This window comes from Mustelus asterias, chromosome 23 (assembly GCF_964213995.1).
Source record: "Mustelus asterias chromosome 23, sMusAst1.hap1.1, whole genome shotgun sequence".
NCBI lineage: Eukaryota > Metazoa > Chordata > Chondrichthyes > Carcharhiniformes > Triakidae > Mustelus > Mustelus asterias.
Genome location: NC_135823.1, coordinates 59,142,752 through 59,164,015, shown reverse-complemented (window position 1 = coordinate 59,164,015; position 21,264 = coordinate 59,142,752). Strand labels below are relative to the sequence as shown.

Below are 21,264 nucleotides of genomic sequence, written 5' to 3'. Positions count from 1 at the left end.
ACCAGATTTAAAGTTAACAAATGAGACTCCAGATGTAGCTTTGAATGAAAAAAATCAATCCACTCGGGAAGACCAGTTAAAAAACATGCTGGGAGAACTACATAAACATTTTTGGAAAATTCAGCTGCATTAAAATGGAGAAGATTGTTACAGCAACTTTAGGAGATGTATTGTGGACTCATCCAACAAAGTCTGTGCACTGGTTAGCAGCTGCATCTGAGGCAAATTGAACTGGGCAGCAGAATTCCTTTTTTCCAAACATATTGGTGTTAATTTTAAAAGCCCCATCTGGCAGGAAAATGATAGAATGACTGGCATTGAATTAATTGAACTCAAAAGTCCACTGCCTGAAGTCAAGGCAAAGCAAAATTAGATGGGGCATAAAGCTAGCTTCCGATCCAGTCCAGTCAGTTTCTTGGAGGATGGGTTAGATTAAGCTTGCGCACATTACTACCTAAATTCTACATATATATGCACTTTCAAATCAGAGTATGACAATAATTACCGCTGAAGATGATTATGTAAAAAAATCATAATGCCATATTTTATAAATCCCCCCCCCCTTACTTTAATGCTGAAAGCTTTTTTAGGTGTTTATTCTTCACTTACATTGAGCTACACTGCTATTTGAAAGGGAGATCTTAATTGCGAGGATAAAAGCCAGGAATTTAATACTATGCTGTGTCCTTCTTTTCAAAACTGGCATTTATTTTTTCCTTCTCCAAGTTCACATTGCTACACTTAAAATACTGACAGATTTGCATCTCAAATGATTCAATCCTTTGAAGTTAGATTAAGAGCATCACTGATTTGGTATAAACTGTAACATTTTATTGTAAAACTATAAAAGACAAGCTAAGGTAACTGACTCAGATACAACTTATATTCCAGATCTAACTTGTGGCAAAGCCAACCAAATTTCCCCTATTCAGTTTCATCTTTTTAGAAGTGATGAATGAAACAGAATCACATCCGGATAAGGCTCATCAGTCAAGGCTTCTCTACAGCAACCACGCGGTGAAAGCAGCAATGTGAATGAACAGAGTGCTGCGCAGCTGGGAATAGCCTCTGTCCAATCGTTCAGCTATTCACAACCAAATGATCAAAGCTAAAGACTAGGTCTTCTGCAGCTTAAGGATGAAAATAATCTAATTTAAAGCCGAAGCCAACTGAACTCCCTTAATAAGATTAGTTTGATGGTGGATTTGCTTTTGCCATATTGAATGTGAACAAACAGAATGGAGACTGTGAGAATCCAAGCTGTTCTGGTGAAGAACCTCTAACTGTACTGATGGAATTAAACCCAATCTGATTACCCTGATGCAAGGCTATTCTAAGTCAGAACAGTTAGAAACCAGGTCTCTATTATGCCATTAGCAGAGATTTCTTATTTTGGCAAAGAACTGGTGCAGTGACATTTGACATGTTTAGCACAAGAAACAAGTTTTTGGTTATATCTACACATTATTGCAAATAGAGTGTCACGTGCTACTCAAGTTGTCTTAACAATTGAGCCACAAAGTTGCATATACTAAATTCAAAGGTGAACTAACAGCACCAACAATGCACTACAACCATAAATACATTTTTTCCCACTTAGATTACAAATTCACAATTGTATAGAAATAGTTCATGGTTTAGTACATTTGCAGCAGAGAGCAACAATTTGCATGTCATGGGATCTGTTCGGAACTTAGCTCCAGAACTGGAACTTCACATTATGACATAAATGGGAAATGCAAATTGTTTGCAGCTTCTGCAAAACAAAGGCTCAGTGGATTGGTAATGTCGAACTGTTCAGGATAAACTGAAATGTGGCAAGTCTAAACTTTCAATCGAATCTTTCACAGGAATGTTGTAGAAATGAGTAGAACTTGCCAGTAAATCACTTGCTCATTACTAACTGAAAAGTTGTACCGTCTGTGTAAACTGACAATGATTACTAGTACCATTATTTCCGTAAGTTTTCCTGTTCTTAATTACAACACAGGGTTCAAATATGGAGAAGGTGATGTGGTAGTACTAGATATGAAATCACACTACAATATTGAACTGATTACTAAAGAAAATAAAATATTGAGAGGGTAGGATATTGTAATTATTTGAATCATAGTTTAAATACAGTGAGTTTAATATCTGCTCTGAATTGTCTCTTTGCCTCAGCATAAATAAAAGCTATGTGACTCTGCTTTGAACTTAAAGACACAAACAATTTTGATCTGAAAGAGATGACCTCACTGTGGTTCATATCGATTACCAATCTACAAAGCAAATAATGGGAATGGCTTTCATTAATTGGTAAATAATGCATGCCAGAATTATTTCAAAAGTATTTCTTTGAATTCTCCTTGTTTTGAGCATTAAATATTTTAATAAAAATGTTATTTTCTGGTAAAAGACCCTTTTCAGCATCTTGCACAAGTTAAATCTTTTTTGTTTGAGTGGAACATTTTTAGTTGAAAATATAAATGAGAACATGTACAATACAAGTTTGAGTATTCAGTGTCTCATTTATAAAGCTGACTTGCAGCTAACATTATGCACAAACACCAGGTTTGGTGTTAATTTTTCACATTACTGGGGCTTATTGTAAGCTAGTTGCAATTATATCACAGTATAAGGTTCATTTTTTTCACAGAATGTACATGTTCAAACAATTTTCCCAGTTGCATAATTGGACATCACCCTCTATTTTTGAACTTCTCTTGATTAAATTTCCAAGTTTAAACATAGCCTGCTATTTAAGGGCCAAGTAACATACATTTTTAGAAGGCTCATCAGCATTTTAACTCTGGTAGTTAGTTGAGAAACATCAACTATATCAACATTTTCCCCATCTGAGTCCTTTATTCTTTCCACACACCTAATAACTCCATGAAATAGCATTCTCTCCTGTTCCAGGAATGAAAAAGAATTCAGGGAATGTTATCCCAACTTTCCTTGCACTGAAATTGGTTTACATCCTAGCTAAAGGACTTAAGCATTTGAAGAGATTCATTGCAACACTAGTTTAAGGGCACATAAGAACTGAATTAAATCAAGTTGGCAAAACAGGTTAAAAGAATACTCTGGGATAAGCCCTGACCAAAAAACACTTAATATTTCTACAAAGTGTATATCATTGTATTTAATTAACTTTTTTTAGGTTGGATGTTACATTTACCAAACATTGGCAGCATTTAGCAACAGCGTACTACTCTTCTTGCTATGTTAAAACCAATAAAAGACTCAAGGCAACTGTCATAATAGTTTCAGTGGTCAACTCTTCAATGACAAAAAGATGGCTCTAATCAGAAGAATCGTGGTTTTCTTTCTGCTTTATTGGGGGGCGGGGGGGGTGGCATTGTCTATAAATACTGAAAATGCAAGGCGTCATCCTCATGTTGTCATTCAATTTAACAAACATTTGTCAGAACAGGAAGATACATCCTATAGAAACACAATTCACAACAGCAGAAAACTCAATGACTAATCTGTGACAATGGATAATATGCAAGGAATGTTTATAGCAACATAACCCTGAAGCAAAACAGTTTGACAAATGGTTCCACCAAATATATCTTGATTCTTTTTATTGATGCTACCTAACCCAGTGAGTGTTTTAGCGCTTGTTCCATATTTTCAACATCTGCAGGTTTTCTTTTGCTTTTTTACAAACAAAACTGTTTTACTGAATTGCACAGTGCATTGGAGACACGTATATAAAAAAGTGCAATCTATATATTTGAATGCATTTCACAACGTTAGCTGATGCTCCAAGTCAGCCACCATCTGAACAGTTTTAAAAGATTTTGATAATACCAAAACAACAGAAGAAATGACAAAGAACAAAGAAATGCATAAGGCTTAGCGAAAATCCACTTATCTGTTAAAGGCTTTAAAATGTCACGATTGAAACTGTCTTTTGCTCATCTGTAGAAAGTAAATTTGTAAAAGTAATACTTACAGGAATGTGAGGTAGTGGCACTCGTCCATTCGCTTTGGCACTTTCATGCATCTCCCGCCGATGTTGCTTTCGAAATCTGTATGGTGGAATTCCATCTCTGTCCAGAAAATGAGGCAGTTTCAATAAACCATGTGGAATATAGCATTGCTAGGCCCAATTATTGTGCCATTTTGTCAACTACATCACTGAGCAAAGCAATATTTTACCCAAATGTGCAGCTTAAACAGAAATGAATATACACTGCATGAAGGTAAATGTGGTAAAACTATAGGAGAAAATTTATGTAGTTGAATGTTTAATCAATCTACATCGTGTTATCGCACTTCTCATAATATTCAACTCAAAGCAAGGTAGCAAGTAAAGGAAAAAACAGAAAACGTAAAAATCTAAATGTGGCTGCGACAACAAATGGTTACACCTCCCAGAAGCAAACACTGGGAATCTTTTTTCCCAGTGCACAGACATATAAACTGCAGCAAAAGTAATGACACTTGTGGAAATAGTATGAAGATTACACAATTGTCTCTAATTTTTCCAAGCTGTCATGAACATTCATCTGCATAATATAGAACTTGCACTATAAAAGCTGTTCATTTAAATCACAGTAACACACCACACCAGAAACAGCTGCCCAGAAGTAAATTTGTAATAACAACCCTTAAAAATGGTGATTATGTGAATAATAGAAACAATCCAATTAATAAATTCATGGCTGCCTAAAGCACACAAGTTAAATGGCTGACACTATTCGTGCTTATTTTCTGTAAATCGCTCCAAACTAAATCACATTCTCTACATGACATTGCCCAAATATTGCGAAAAGAACAGGTGGTTGAAGTTAAATTTGGAAGAAACGACACCATTTTGAACACTCATGAATTTGGATGTTTATTCGTTGGCATTACCTAGCTGAAAACATTTGCCACTTTTTCTTCCATTGAAGCTTAGTAGGGTATTGAAACTATGGCACATTTATGTTTTCTTTGTCCCATTTTAGAAGGTCATCACTGCAAAGGGAGGTTCATATTTTAAATGTGGTCCTTATTAATGTGCACTGTCTGGCTACATAGTAAAAAGGGAAAGCAGATTTTTAAAAAACTCCTGCAGGGGGTTGACCCACAGAAATGACCAACTTTGACACAGGGCAAAAAAAAATAAACAAACTGTGATATTTTGGCAATATTTATCTTGTGGACAGTCACAAATATTCCACAAGTATAGATATTTATTTTACAGACTCTTTGAAATGCTGTGTTTGTATAATACACTCAATCAACAATTAGGTATAAACTTCAAACACTGGATCAAGCTAAAAAGTGTTTTTAGGTCATTGGAAACTTGCCTTATACTTCAAAAAAATGATCAAAGCCATTTAAAAAGGAAATTAGACTTAGGAATTTGATAACAATTTTTAATACTCCCTCAGAATTTGTGTCGTTGGAAAGAGTACCTAATTATACAGGTATTGTTAGTTCAGTGATAAGGTAAGTCATTGGCAGCAGAATGTTGATTCATATTACCCATAGGTGTATAGAGTTCCGGTTCCCAGATAGGGTGCTGGGAAGTGGCTTTTTCACACATCACTAACCCCATCCTGAAGGGGAGACATGCCTTTGCTCACTACATCGTGGCAAACAACTGATAATGGCCTCTAATCTATCCAGTTTCAAACACATGTTCTATCCTGCTGTGCTGGCTTTGATGTTCTCTTGGCTTGATTCCCTCGTGCCACCTCTGAACTTGAAAGGTTTGACTATTTTAACATTATTTGCCAACTCATCCATTAGCAGCAGGTTCAAACAAAGCCACATTCTGATTCATTAATTTTATCTTGCCCCTCCTCCTTCAACAAAGAACACCACAATGGATGCGAACATTTCAGTCTTAAAGACTCAGGGTCGCACCTATGCCTGGTGAAAGAAGCGTCATGTGTGGACATTTCTTTAAAAATGCATATACACATTAATTTTTGTGGTAACAAAATTATGGGGTTCAAAACTATTGTGTAATCATCTTTTAAAATACATTTACCAATTCCCCTTCGGCAAAATAATTGTTTTCTAAGCAATTTTAAAACTATTCCAGCCAAAAGATCAATTGACAAAGCAAAAATGTACTAAAATGCACACCAATATACATAACATTGCGTCCATATTCCAAAAAGCTGGAGAACTGTGTTTTTTAACATGACTGCAGCAGCTTTAAATAATTAATCCCCTCAATATGTTTTGAAGCAGAAAAACAAATTTAAAATATTCTGAAAACAGAACACAGTTATCACAATTAAATGATTCCTTTACAGGATACAAGCCTTGCAGAATGGTTGAAATTAATAGTGTCACTGTGTTGTACTGCCGTCTTGCTTGCATTACACATTTATCAGGAGGCAATAATGGATTTAATTTACAGTTTAAATCTTAAAATGGGAAATTTTATCAACGCAAAAATAACTTTTAGTGACTGATTTCATGCTAGATTGCCTAAATTATCGATGAAATGAAATTGCAGTACATGTGTTCAGCTTGAGGCACAGTACAGCAAGATGGTGATGCCATATCAGTGTACAGTCCTTCCACCACACCTGCATTTGCTTTGGCCATTGTTCTGGTACTGGTTAATGAAAGCTCAGTTAAGTATTAATAAAAATCCAAGATTCCCCGAGTCATGTTTACTGATCTAGGTGGGGAGGGAGAGAGGAAGAGGTGCTCGAAATAGCTCCGGTTTTCATTCCTGCAGTTTTATTTGAGGAGAGAACTGATTTTTTGACATTTGGGAAGGTGGGGTGGGGGGGGGGGAGAGGGCGGGGGAGGAGGAGAGAGAGAGAGAGAGAGAGTAAAATCATTCCAAAATCCTTTTAGGAGTAGCCACTGGAATCACTGAACACAGCACTGCTGGTGGGGTGTTTTGGCATTCTGGGAAATTAGTCTATAGCCACCAGGAGGAGCTGCTGTAAAAGGCTGGGAGAAAGATAAGCTGTGATATTTGTACATTAAAGAATTACCAAAGGTTCACATTTAGTTGGAAGAAAGTGTAAGAAAGTTTGTGGAAGATTTAAAAAAATCAGGAAAGTCAGCAGTATTAAAATTGCAACTGAAAAGTTAACATAAAGCAAAGTATCCTCAGAGAAAGCAGCCGTTTAGGGGGAAAATTATGACAAGCATTTTTAAAATGGCATGGATAGGTACAGCAATTAGCTTATAAATTGTTAAATTTTCTTTTTAGGTGTAGATGTTAGAAATTTTAATTATAGTAATATAATGGCATAAGAAAGAAAATTATATGGTTGTTGATAAAATTTGAAAATAACAGTTATGTTCAGAGATTATAATTCAGAAAATCACAAACAAGCTTTTCAAGTTACATTCAAGGTCAGGCATCTCTACATGGCAGACTTCTAATTAAATAGATTTATTAGTCCAAAATTCACAGAGTTTACCATTTTTCACATCGAGTTCCTGCAAACTTCTTTCTCATTTTTTTCTCTCAATGATCGAGTCTTACACTAACATTTACTGTACTATTGCAAGTTTCTGAGAGAACACATACATGAGCCTTTTAAATGATCATGCTGTAAAATGCTGACTTGGCAAAATGTAATTTTTGGATGAAATATTACGTGTACAACATTCATTGGCATTAATTGAAGAGCCGGTGTCCTCCCAGTGTTCCAACCAACATTCCTCCTCTATTTGATTCGATTTGTCACATGTATTAGTTTACAGTGAAAAGTATTATCTCTTGCGCGCTATACAAAGAATACAGTACATAAAGGAGGAAAGGGAAGAGTACAGAATGTAGTGTTACAGTTATAGCTAAGTGGAGAAAAAGGTCAACTTAATACGAGGTAGGTCCATTCCAAAGTCTGATGACAGCAGGGAAGAAGCTGTTCTTGAGTGGGTTGGTACGTGTCCTCAGACTTTTGTATCTTGTTCCCGATGGAAGAAGGTGGAAAAGGGCATGTCAGGGGTGTGTGGGGTCCTTAATTATGCTGGCTTCTTTTCCGATGCAGCAGGAAGTGCAGACGGTGTCAATGGGTGAGAGGCTGGTTTGAGTGATGGACTGGGCTTCGTTCATGATCCTTTGTAGTTTCTTGCAGTCTTTGGCAGAGCAGGAGCCATACCAAGCTATGATGCACCATAGAAAGCATTCTTTCTGGTTGTATCTGTAAAAGTTGGAGAGAGTCATAGTGGACATGCCAAATTTTCTTAGTCTTCTGAGAAAGTAGATGCTCTGGTAGGTTTTCTTAAGTATAGCATCGGCATGGAGGGACCAGGACAGATTGTTGGTGATCTGGACACCTAAAAACTTGAAGCTCTCGACCATTTCTACTTCGGCCCCATTGATGTAGACATGGGTATATCCTCCACTATGCTTCCTGAAGTTGATAACTATCTCCTTCATTTTGTGGACATTGGGGGAAGAGATTATTGTCGTCGCACCAGTTCACCAGGTTCTCTATCTCTTTTGTGTATTCCATCTCGTTATTGTTTGAGATCCGAGCCACTACGGTGTTGTCATCAGCAAACTTGAAAATCAAGTTGGAGGGGAATTTGGTCACACAGTCATAGGTGTATAAGGAGTATAGTAAGGGGCTGAGGACACAGCCTTGTGGGGCACCGGTGTTGAGGATGATAATCAAAGCCAAAGACAATTAGATTGGTCAATGATCTCAACAGCTGTTTGTGGGACGTTGACTTGCACACACTGGCCACCATGTTTGCCCACATAACAGTGATTGCACTTTGAAGTCATTAGATATGTAACATTTTGAGACCCTGATGATGTAACAAGATGTTATAAATACACATCTGTACACTCTTGGTTCAAACTATTACAGCCAATCCTGCAACACCAAGATGGATTGAAAGGCCTCACCAGAGATTTTAACCTACTTTCCTCTTATACATGCTGATCAACTGGCTGTGCATTTCCAGCATTTTCCATATTTATTTCAGATAGCAACCATTAGCGTTGCTTCTTTTTCCCACTGGCAGATGGGGAAAAAAAAGGGAAAATTACTATTCAGAGGATTTCATAAAGAGGGAATGGAAGACATATGATCAGTGTTGTAATGGCTGTCTTTATTCAGTTTGTATGATTTTCGGCTCCAGTGTTCCCCAAAATCTAAATAACTACAACTCAATGCATTTCAGAATTACACGCTTTTATGTAACTGTTCTTAAATTTTTTAAAAACACCTTCCTATTTGGGGTTTAAACGACAGAAAATCCTTTGTAAACAAAGGTTCTCTGAGAAAAAAACCGAGGATATACTGATTCAGCGATATTTAGATTTGTATCATTTCCATTAGAGAATGGACCACATGATGGGATTCATGCTGGCCACTGGGGAGATGTGAAAATATTAGAATTTTAATTCACCTCTCCTGTACTAAATTATCAAAATATGTTTTCCCACAAAACTAGTTCTGGAGATCTCTTTGGACAATATATTTAAGAACCCTATGGACATCACAGCTTCAAACACAAACTGCATATCAATTTTTAATTTCCTGCAATAGGATTTTAAGGAACACTACTTCTTTACTAGTAGCAGTTTTTGATTCTGAAGATTTTAGTGCACACACTTTTGCTGAAATGATCATACGAATGGGTTTGCTCTAGTCTTATACCCTGGCACTGAAATCACTTTCATGTCACTCAATGCCTTGCCAGCCAGCCAGCAACTCTCCCAGGAAACCCTCGAACTACAGATAAGCTTCTTCAAAGTGTTTTACAGTTCACTGAATGAGCACAACGAAGGAACATCAAAATTCCTTTTTTTGGGTGTAAACCTCTACCCAGAATGCTAAGAGCCATGAGTAATGAATCTCTTTCCATCTCTTGCTTTTATCTGCTCATTACATAGGCCCTGTTCCCCTTAATCTCCATATAAAAAAGAACCAAAGCTCCCCGCAGATCCAGACATGCTGAGCCCTGGTCTGTGAAGAATCCAAATCTAATTTTATGCTGAGTTCTGCTTGTAATGTTAACCCTACACTGTCAATAGCAAAACTGATTGTATCTTGAAATGTGTCAAAAATTAACTGAATAATAAAATTCGAAAATATGATTTAGAAATACAAAATTTTTGTACAATTTATACTTGTATTAACATAGTAATTCCAGATGTTTTAATATATAGAAGTAGCAGATTTTCTGTGGCATTGCCAATGATAAATCATTTTTTAAAAATAAAGGTCTGGAATTTTTCAGTAAGAAGAAGAATCTGTAAGCTATCACCATTATGATGATGCAAAGCTGACAGCAATTTCTAGCACTGCACATGTAGTAAATGAGAGATGCTGTTGAGTTAGTCTGTTCCTCCACAATGTTGCTTTTATAGTATCGCCTCAAGAAACTCAGCAATCAAATACATGCAAGTGTGTGAATTTGTGGTACTTGCACATTAAACATGCATTCAAAAGTGATTGTTTAAAACAACGTGATAAGTCTTAATTACTGCTAAACAAACTCTCTGGCACCGAAAATTAACTTGTGTGTGTGGTATCTCATTTCTTCAACTTTAATTTGTGATTTAAGAAATTATTTAAAAAAGTACTTTTCTCTCTTTTATATCTCTCAACTGTATCCATCTTACTTTCCATTTCTATTTCACTTTCTGTACTTGATTTTATATTGAACATTTAGACACTGGGCTGAATTTTCAATTGTCAGCAGGAATAAGTTTGGATGCGGGCAGGCCCAAAAAACTATGCACTCAGAGGGTGTCACTGGTTCCCAAAACTTCAGTGACCCACTTAGATTTTTGAAGGGAGGGAGGGGAGCTGATAATGTGCACATTTCTAATTAATCGCTTGTTGTGATCATTGTAGAGCTTGTTAGGGATATGGGAGTAATGCATAGACATTTTTAAACAGCCAGCATAGGGAATATGGAGTGTCGGGAGACTCATCTGAGTACAGCTGTTTGAACACAGCAGAGAACCAATAGTGCTCATGACTGCAGTGTGAAAAGGTTACACAAAAGGGGACAGGGAAGTTGCTCTTTTAGTGGCACAGAGTTGCCAGCAATAAAGCTGAGAGGCTTGACTTCGTGGAGTGTTTGGACTCTTAAGAAAAGATGAGGCTGCTTGGATCTCCATGACAGCCTTTAGCCATGCTTTCTTGGTCCAGTAGCTCTTTCTCCAGATGATAGAATACAGCACTTCTGACCACCACAGTCTCAATCAGAGTTTCAAGGGAGATATCAGAAAAATGTGGGACCACCCAGGATATCTGTTTTAAACGCTGCTGGCCCCCTGCTCACCCTTCTGCAAAAGCAACAGCAAGACCAATTATGGCTTTCATTTATCTTTTAAATTATCCTTCCCTCCATGCCTACCTCCCGACTCCTACCTACACTCAACACCCCTGACTGGGTGCCAAACTTACCTCCAGGGCAATTCCTGGCTGCAGCTTTAAATATTGTATTATATCATTGCCACTGAATGTTCCATGCATTGGGTTTCTGATCTCGGGATGAAAATTTGCCTCTGCTTGCCGCACCAAAGATTATTTAATCTGATTAGTCACACAGGCCCCATATTCTCTACAGAGAGCAGTGCACTGTATCAGACACCCAGAACGGAATCTTCCCAAAAAAATTCGAAGTGTCATAAAAGTCTGAAAACGGAGACTAAGTACGCCGGGGAAGCCAGCTGCAGAGCGCCGATCTCCTACTGAATTGGGAGACCACTTCCCACCCCCACATACTTAGGACGCTTCTTTCCGACATCAGCAGCATGGTCACCGCCCCCACACCAACGCAAGTTGCCAGCATCAGAACCATCCCGAAAGGTCCCCTGGCAGACCTCTGGCATGCCCACCCCTGCATAAGCCCCTCCATCATCGTGCATATCCGCGCCCCACTCAGGCCCCACCCCCTTGGCTCTGTCCCAGCATACGTATGGTGCCCAACCAGGCACTGCCCAGCTACTCCGACTACCTGGGGACTTCAATGACCTCCAATCTCCCCCACCACTGCAGAGTAACAGCGATTCTTGCCGACGAGAAGAGGAAGATTCCGGGAGGCCAGAAGAAGATATGGAGGAGGAGGCAAGTGGTTTTAACTCATCTCAGTATTATGTTATTTGCAGCCTTTCTGGGCACGAAACTGTTCTCACTGGCAAACCAGGGCTGTGAGGACACGAAACCAATGCATCCCTGCATGAATCTTCGCCCACTATCCTTCTGGCTTGCCACACTGATCGACCAGTGCGGCAAGCCAGTAAGATTGTGCCCCCAATAACTAAACTGCTGTTCAAAGGTCCACTAGATATCTGTGGGCAATGTAAGCATAATGAACGGTGAGCAAGTTTTTTCACTACTGACTGCAAAATCCAGACTATTACACATTTAATGCACAAGCATTATTCTGCTACTATGGTGTAGCTTCATCTATGCTCACCTGTGCCTTCAAAGCTCAAAACATTAACTGCTAGAAACTTTAATTATTAAGTAGACATAGTCTATGATTATGTAGTTTAACTGTTGCTTGACTGAATGTTGTCTCAGATCGTTGAGCATAATTATCAGTTGCTTATGCTTGTGGGTTTTCTGCTCCACATAAACCACATTAAGATTATTTTGCATTCTCAGTGAGATGTCTGTGCATACCTATATCCTGCTATATTACAAATAGATCCTCCATGACAGCCTTTGTGCCAAATCAGTAGATGTGTGGTTTATGGGGTCAGGAATGCTTTTACCTATTGCAGTTGAAATATTGCTAGTGGAAAGCAACTGTGTACACTAGTTTTGAATTTTTCATAGTGTTTATTTGTGTAGGGTATGTTTATATTATTACCATCTCCAACTTCAATCTTTCTGTGCAAAAGTTGCCATTTGCTTTAATCCATAGATTTGGGCGTTAAGATGTTTGTTAAATTGAAGGAGATGAAGAGTTTTTTCTTAAAAAGAGGTTTCCAGCTGCTAAGTCCAAATAAATGCATATTCATCTCTTGCAACACCCCCAATACAGCTATCCCTTGCGCCTTAATCCAATTTAGAGTCTCAAATCCCAAGGACTTCCTCTTATTTCTCAGAACACCAAAAGTTGTGACCCAGTCACTAGCTTCCAAATATCTGGAAGCACAGCTATTGCCTATCTGGGTAGGTGGATGGACTCAAACCTTGAAGCTAACTCTCCAGGACCAAACATTTAACTTAATCTGGATACAAAACATTGTACACCAAAATGATAACTTGTTTCAAAATATGCAGATAACGTAGATCCGGAATAAAAACATAACACTGCAAATGCAATAGTTGATCTTTTTTTAGATGGTATGTACCTTTAACATTTTCTGTTTTCATTGGAAAACATTATACCGCATTCTGAATCTACATGAACCATGACATTTTCAGTTGGTCCTTCCAAGGGTAGGTATTCAAAATCCTTAATTTAGAACGGGTGCCAATTTACTTAACTTTCAAAGACAATGAAACAAGAAAACAACCCTGAATTCAAAAGGAAGAACCCCTTGATTCTTTGCTTTGAATCCTGTAAAGATTATGAAGTGTACAGAGTAACGTTCCCTATTAATCTCTCTGAACTGGCTACCTGACATGCTGTAACACCTTGATGTCTAACAATAACTGAATAACAGCTGAAGACACTTTTAGGATTAGCATGCTCTGAGAAATAATTTCTCAGGAGCAGCTGGAGGTAGTGGAAACTTTCAAGAAACAATAGCATAACCTCAACACATTTCCAAGCATGAAGTCTTTGATGACTAAAATCAAATTGCATGGGATACAGCCTTCACCATTTGAGAAAGTCAAGAGAAAACCTTCATACCCAGATTCAACAAGACTAGATTGAGAACTTCCAGTCCCAGAAAATTAAATGTTTTCAATGACATCAAAATCATAAATTGCACTAAATGATTCATTACATAATCCAACAGACCATTAGTGGTCTAAAGAGAATTATCAATTAATTGGCTTGAAGTCTTTACCATTACTCTGGCCCAGACTTTCAACTCTGGTTGGATGTTTGATCATGAGCCATTTGCCTGCACCTTCGCATTTACTTTATGAGTGTTGGGTCCTTTGTAGCTGAGTGTCTGTTCCCCTTAAACATTATAGAAGCTTTAGAAGGATGTTTAGAAGGATGAGGGGGGATTTAATTGAAACTTACATAATACTGGGATAGACATCTCCCAATCTCACCGAGGGTTGAGACCCATCGGCTACCCTCACCTGGTTTAGCCGGTTTGTCGAAGCCGTTGCCCAGGGTGTGGCCGCTGTCGCATGAAAACAGCTACGGGGAGCCAGAGGTGAGAGCTGAGTACCAGGTGGGGACCAAAGGTGGACAAACCGCCCTTACAAGGACGCGACATGTACTACCCCTCCCTGACACCCCATCAAACCTTGGTGAGATTGGGAGATGTCTATCCCAGCATATGAAGACAGACTCCGGCGGATTGAGCGGACGTGACCAATGGAAGGTCCAGCGGTCAAGGCGGCGGTCTCTGCAAGCGTCATGGAACGCGAAGAGCAGGACAAGACACAGTCGACGTCCTGGTCACCCACTGCGCCTAGTCCCATCTCCAGCCGTCTCGACTTTTGTCTTGCCACTGAATCCTGATGGGAATTGGGAAGAGAGAGTGAGGTTGACGCTGCGCAACTCTCCCTCACTTTAATCCAAATCACGCGCTAGTCTCGACACCATCATCATCATTATCATCACCGTCCTGTTCAACCTTTGAAGTCCTGCGGCAATGGGCGAGCGACAAAGCAGCAGGTGTGGATACACTGGGAGCTGTAGTCACGGACTTGCACACAGGCGGCTCAGGTCTAATGGTCGTTTTCCACTGCCCGAAGCAGCAGTGAAACTCGGCGTCTACCTGGGTGACTGAGCAGCCCTCTTCAGGAACGTACTGGTCACCTCCGTAGAATGAGGAAGGGGCTAGAAAAGGTGCCCTAAACATTGCCTGCTTCACTACACCCTGGCCAGTTTACCATGGCTGGCGAGGATCCCATCTTGCGGTCGAACAAACAAAATAAAACACAAGGTGACACCGCTCACCATTGGCACTTGGAACGTGCGCACGCTTTTGGACAACCCTACAGCAGACAGACCAGAGAGAAGAACTGCCTTAGTTGCTAGAGAGCTTGCAAGATACAACATTGACATTGCAGCCCTGAGTGAAACTCGTCTTGCCAATGTAGGTCAGCTGACTGAAACTGGAGGTGGATACACTTTTTTCTGGAGCGGTCGCGGCAGCGATGAGCGTCGTGATGCTGGAGTTGGATTCGCTGTCAGGAGTCACCTTGTTCAGAAACTTGCTAGTCTCCCCAAGGGTGTGAACGACCGGCTTATGACATTACAGCTTCCACTACAGAACAGAAGTCAAGCCACCCTGATCAGCGCTTATGCCTCCACAATGAACAACCCGGACGAGATGAAAGACAAGTTCTACGAAGAATTAGACGCCCTACTATCAGCAGTGAGCAGTACCGACAAGCTGATCTTGCTTGGCGACTTCAATGCAAGAGTAGGGTGTGACTCTGCATTCTGGCCGGGAGTCGTTGGGAGGCATGGAGTAGGCAAGTGTAACAGTAACGGCCTACTCTTAATGAAGACCTGTGCAGCACACGACCTCCTCATCACCAACACAACCTTCCGTCTGCCTACCCGTAACAAGACCTCCTGGATGCACCCCCACTCTAAGCACTGGCATCTTATCGACTATGTCATTGTCAGGAGAAAAGACAGGCAGGATGTCAGAGTGACCAAGGCCATGTGTGGTGCTGACTGTTGGACAGATCACAGGCTCATTGTCTCCAAAATGAGGCTCCGCATCAGACCCAAGAGGCGACCACAAGGAAGCAAGGTTATGAAAAGAATCAATGTGGCCGAGCTAAAAAACTCCAGCATAGCTTCAGCACTGGCTGGAGACTTAGAAACCAAGCTTGCTGACCTACACCTCGCAGACAGCGCTGAGGACGATTGGGAACGCCTCAGGGATGCTGTCCATTCATCTGCACTGAAGATGCTCGGGCCCTCTACCCGCAGGCAGCATGACTGGTTCGATGAGAACAATGAGGAGATACAGGCTCTACTTGTTGAAAAGCACCATCTTCATCGTGCCTGTCAGAACGACCCATCATCAGCTGCCAAGAAAAACGCCTTTACCAGTGCTCGCAGGACAGTCCAGAATAAACTGCGTAAAATGCAGGATGCCTGGCTGAGCGCCAAGGCAGATGAAATACAGGGATATGCTGACATAAACGACTTGAAACGGTTCTATGAAGCCCTCAACACCCTCTACGGACCTCAATCTCTCGGGAGTTCCCCCCTCCTGAGTACAGATGGTACAACTCTCATTACAGAGAGGGCTCAGATCCTGCAGAGATGGGCTGAACACTTTGAAGCCGTCCTCAACTGACCGTCATCTATTAACGATGAGGCGATAGACAGGATTCCCCAGGTCGATATCAACAGCGCCATGGATGACCCACCGGTAGTAGCCGAAGTCACAAAAGCTGTTAGCCAGCTATCTAGTGGCAAAGCCCCAGGGGCAGGCTGATCCTGTACTTATCAAGAAGCTCACCGAGTTGTTCCAGTCCTTTTGGAAGCAAGGATCCATTCCTCAGGAACTTGAAGAAGCTTCCATCGTACACCTCTACAAGAGGAAGGGCAATTGGCAAGTATGCGACAACCATCGAGGAATCTCGCTGCTCTCCATTGCAGGAAAAACCCTCGCAAGAGTCCTGCTAAATCGTCTGGTCACTCATCTGGAGCTGGGTCTGCTTCCAGAGTCACAGTGTGGCTTCCGCAGTGGTTGCGGGACTATTGACATGATTTTTGCTGCACGCCAACTTCAGGAGAAGTGTCAGGAGCAGAATCGTGAGCTCTACACAATCTTTGCTGACCTCGCAAAAGCCTTCAACACTGTCAGCCGACAAGGCCTGTGGAGGATCATGTCAAAGTTCGGCTGCCCCCCCAAATTCATTCAGATGGTACGCCAGTTCCATGATGGCCAGAGTATCCTCTGAGGCATTCCCAGTCACCAATGGTGTCAACAGGGCTGTGTGCTCGCACCCACACTGTTCAGCATGATGTTTACTGCCATGCTGAATGATGCCTTCCAGGACAGTGTTGCTGGAATCAGCCTTAAGTACAGAATGGATGGGAAGCTCTTCAACCTGAGGAGACTTCAAGTTATTACCAGAGTGAAGGAGACTGTCCTGAGAGACTTCCTCTTTGCCGATGACTGCGCCCTGTATACTGGCTCAGAAAGAAGTTTAACAACACCAGGTTAAAGTCCAACAGGTTTATTTGGTAGCAAAAGCCACAAGCTTTCGGAGCGCTGCTCCTTCGTCAGGTGACTCACCTGACGAAGGAGCAGTGCTCCGAAAGCTTGTGGCTTTTGCTACTAAATAAACCTGTTGGACTTTAACCTGGTGTTGTTAAACTTCTTACTGTGTTTGCCCCAGTCCAACGCCGGCATCTCCACATACTGGCTCAGAGCCAAAGATGCAAGTCGGTATGGACAAATTTTCCATGGCTTGTGACAACTTTGGACTCACCATCAACATTAAAAAGATCGAAGTCATGAACCAGCCTGCTCCTCATGCACCGTACACAGAACCCATAATCACAATCAAAGGGCAGAAACTACAGGCAGTGGACCAGTTCACTTATCTCGGCCGTACCCTCTCCCGAGCAGTGACTACTGATACAGAAGTTAACTGCAGAATAGCAAAGGCAAGTTCTGCTTTCGGTAGACTGCGTTCCACTGTATGGGAACGTCGAGGAATCAGCCCAGCAACAAAACTGAAGGTCTACAGCGCCGAGGTACTCGCTGCCCTCCTGTATGCCTGTGAAACCGTGGACTGTGTATCGAAGACATGCAAGACAGCTCAATCATTTCCACATGACTTGTCTTCGCAGAATATTACGCCTCAGATGGCAACACAAAGTACCAGATACTGAAGTTCTCTCTAGAGCAAGTCTACCATCAGTCCACACACTGCTGATGAGAGCACAGACCTGGTGGGCAGGTCATGTCATCCGTATGCCGGACGAGCGCATACCCAAGCAGCTCCTTTTTGGGGAACTCTCTGCTGGAAGACGCTCGCATGGAGGGCAAAAGAAACATTACAAAGACACACTCAAGGTCTCCCTGAAGTCGCTTGACATAGACACGAGAACCTGGGAAACGCTGGCACAAAACCGCCCTACCTGGCGCTGCCTCATCCACAAGGCTGTCAAGCTTATGAAGTAAGGTGCAATGCTGAAGCACAACTTAAGCGCGAGCTGCGCAAGTCCAGAGCCACCAGCGCAACAACTACAGCACATACACAAGTTTGCCAATATGTGCCAGGACATTTCGTGCCCGAATTGGCCTGATCAGTCATCTTCGGACACACTGCATCCAGCCTCATAATGACTAATGGTGTTGAGGTCCTCATCGACGACGATGGACGAACAACAACAACATAATACTGAGAGGCCTCGATAGAGTGGACATGGAGAGGATGTTTCCACTAGTGGGAGAGGCTAGAACTCGAGGCCACAGCCTCAGAGTTAAGGGGCACTCCTTTAAAATTGAGAGGAGGAGGAATTTCTTCAGCCAGAGGATGGTGAATCTGTGGAACTCATTGCCACAGAGGGCTGTGGAGGCCAGGTCATTGAGTGTCTTTAAGAAAGAGAGATAGGTTCTTGATCAATAAGGGGATCAAAGATTATGGGTTATCTCTACAAAGAGGGACAAGTAGTATTGAGGAAGCAGGGGGGCTGCAGAAGGACTTGGACAGGTTAGGAGAATGGGCAAAGAAATGGCAGATGGAATACAATGTGGAAAAGTTTGAGGTTATGCACTTTGGAAGGAGGAATGTAGACTATTCTCTAAATGGGAAAATGCGTAGGAATTCAGAAACACAAAGGGACTTGGGAGTCATTGTTCAAGATTCTCTTAAGGTTAATGTGCAGGTTCAGTCGGCAGTTAGGAAGGCAAATGCAATGTGAGCATTCATGTCGCGGGGGCTGGAATACAAGAGCACGGATGTACTTCTGAGGCTGTATAAGGCTCTGGTCAGACCCCATTTGGAGTATTGTGAGCATTTTTAGACCCCATATCTAAGGAAGGATGTGCTGGCCTTGGAAAGGGTCCAGAGGAGTTTCACAAGAATGATCCTTGGAATTAAGAGCTTGTCATATGAGGAACAATTGGGGACTCTGGGTCTGTACTCGTTGGAGTTTAGAAGGATGAGGGGGGATCTTATTGAAAATAACAGGATACTGCGAGGCCTGAATAGAATGGATGTGGAGAGGATGTTTCCACTAGTAGGAAAAACTAGAACCAGAGGGCACAACCTCAGGCTAAAGGGACGATCCTTTAAAACAGAGATGAGGAGGAAGTTCTTCAGCCAGAGGGTGATGAATCTGTGGAACTCTTTGCGGCAGAAGGCTGTGGAGGCCAGGTCATTGAGTGTTGTTAAGACAGAGATAGATAGGTTCTTGATTAATAAGGGGGTCAGGGGTTATGGGGAAAAGGCAGGAGAATGGGGATGAGAAACAAAAATCAGCCATGATTGAATGGTGGAGCAGACTCGATGGGCCTAGTGGCCTAATTCTGCTCCTATGTCTTATGGTCTAAGGTAAACAAATACAAAATTCAATCCATCTTTTAAAAACATTGGTAGAAAGAGCCAAAGAAATGCAAATTAAACTATCTATATGTTTTATTGATTATACTAAAACATTTGATAAAATCAAAAACAATCATCTCATAAAAATGCTGGAAGACAACAGGACAGTGAAAGTTAGCAAAACAAGAGTATTTTTGAAGCTCCATAACAAGGAAGTGGGTAAATTCCACTTCTGGAATTCTGGCACCAATACAGTGGCATGACCATTTCCCAGAGGATCACAATGCACTATCCTCATATCCCTTTGAAAATATTATTTGAATAATCAGCTTTCAAAAAAAATGGAAATGAGCCTCAACTGTATCGGGTCCCGACTTGGTTAGATGGAGCCTGCACCTGAAGATTTTTGCAAGTTTCTGTTCTGAAGATTTTATTCATCAAGTTTTATACAAAAAACAGGCCTTGCAGCTGAAATAAAGTCAATAATTCCTGTAAATACTCCACGGGTCAAGAAGCACTTGTGGAGAGAAACTGGGTTAATGTTTCAGCTCAATGATCTGTCATCAGACAGATCGGGTAAGTATTTCCAGTATTTTTTGTTTTTATTTCAGATTTCCAACACCTACAATATTTTGCTCTTGCAGCCGAGCTTGGAGCACAGGTTGTGTATAAAAGTTGAAAAATTAGGCTACATTGAGAACGAGTGACTGTTGGTCACATGGAAGTGTCCTGGATAAGATTTGCAAATCTTGAAAGCAGGTGTGGGCAATGAAAAGTGACATTTGTGTTATAACTGGTCAATTTAGAATGTAGAAACAAAACACATCAATTGGAACTCTTATGCTACTGCCTGCAAAGCTGAAATTTTCACCTACTTTTAAACAATTTAACTGTCAATAAAATCTTGCAAATAGAGGTGAACAAAGGGCCATGAGAATTATATGAATAAAAATGCAGCACAAAATAGACTCCTCCTGCGTTGCACACAAAACAATAAACCACTGAGAAAAGGAAGGCCTTTTTCAAAGCGAGTGTGGTCTCTACCCACATTCTGGATGGGGAACGACATCACAAAATACTGTTCAGCAACATTTATATAGTGTGAACAGTATGTAATCATAGCAAGTATTCACAAACAGACGTAAGCTTATACTAATAGCTTTCCTCCAGCAACAGTCTCCTTAACATGCCCCTTCCAAAGTAACTGGCATAAAACCACAGAATTCCATCCCAAAATACTGATAGGATTCCTTGATTATCAGGTAATTATAGAATTATAAATTCTATTCTTATTTACTCATTTTAAACCAGTAACTTTGGTCATCTTGCATCCAAATCAAGAAACAGACTTGAAATCTGCTATCTGATCTTTTTACACAATCTGGTCACTAGGTGGTGTCCCAGTGACTGAAGGATGGAGTCTTGATTTCCCTGTGGGAAAATCTCCCAATCAGTCTTTAAACAGTACTACATCAAGCAAAAATAATCTCCACTGACACAAGCAAATATAATAACACTGACCCTTGAGTTTGTTACCTTCCCTTTGGAAGTCAAATCTTCAATTATTTCAGCCAAGTGTCTATTTGCAAGTCACTCAAAAATTATTACAAGTTGAAAGAAGAACTAGGCAAATGCAGTTTCACATGGAACTACGATAAATTTTATATTTTCAGAAATAGAATATCTTGCAAGAATATTTCTATATAAAGACTAT

At 40.8% G+C, this 21,264-nt stretch overlaps 1 protein-coding gene across 3 annotated transcripts in view; it reads right to left on the bottom strand.

The window, feature by feature from the left end:
* axin1 (axin 1) overlaps positions 1-21,264 on the bottom strand; it is a 121,945-nt gene that overhangs the window by 22,514 nt on the left and 78,167 nt on the right. For all 3 annotated transcript variants that reach the window (XM_078240736.1, XM_078240738.1, XM_078240737.1), the window contains exon 4: positions 3,947-4,043. In XM_078240736.1, coding sequence (XP_078096862.1) covers positions 3,947-4,043 — 97 coding nt within the window. The remainder of the gene's footprint in view (positions 1-3,946; positions 4,044-21,264) is intronic.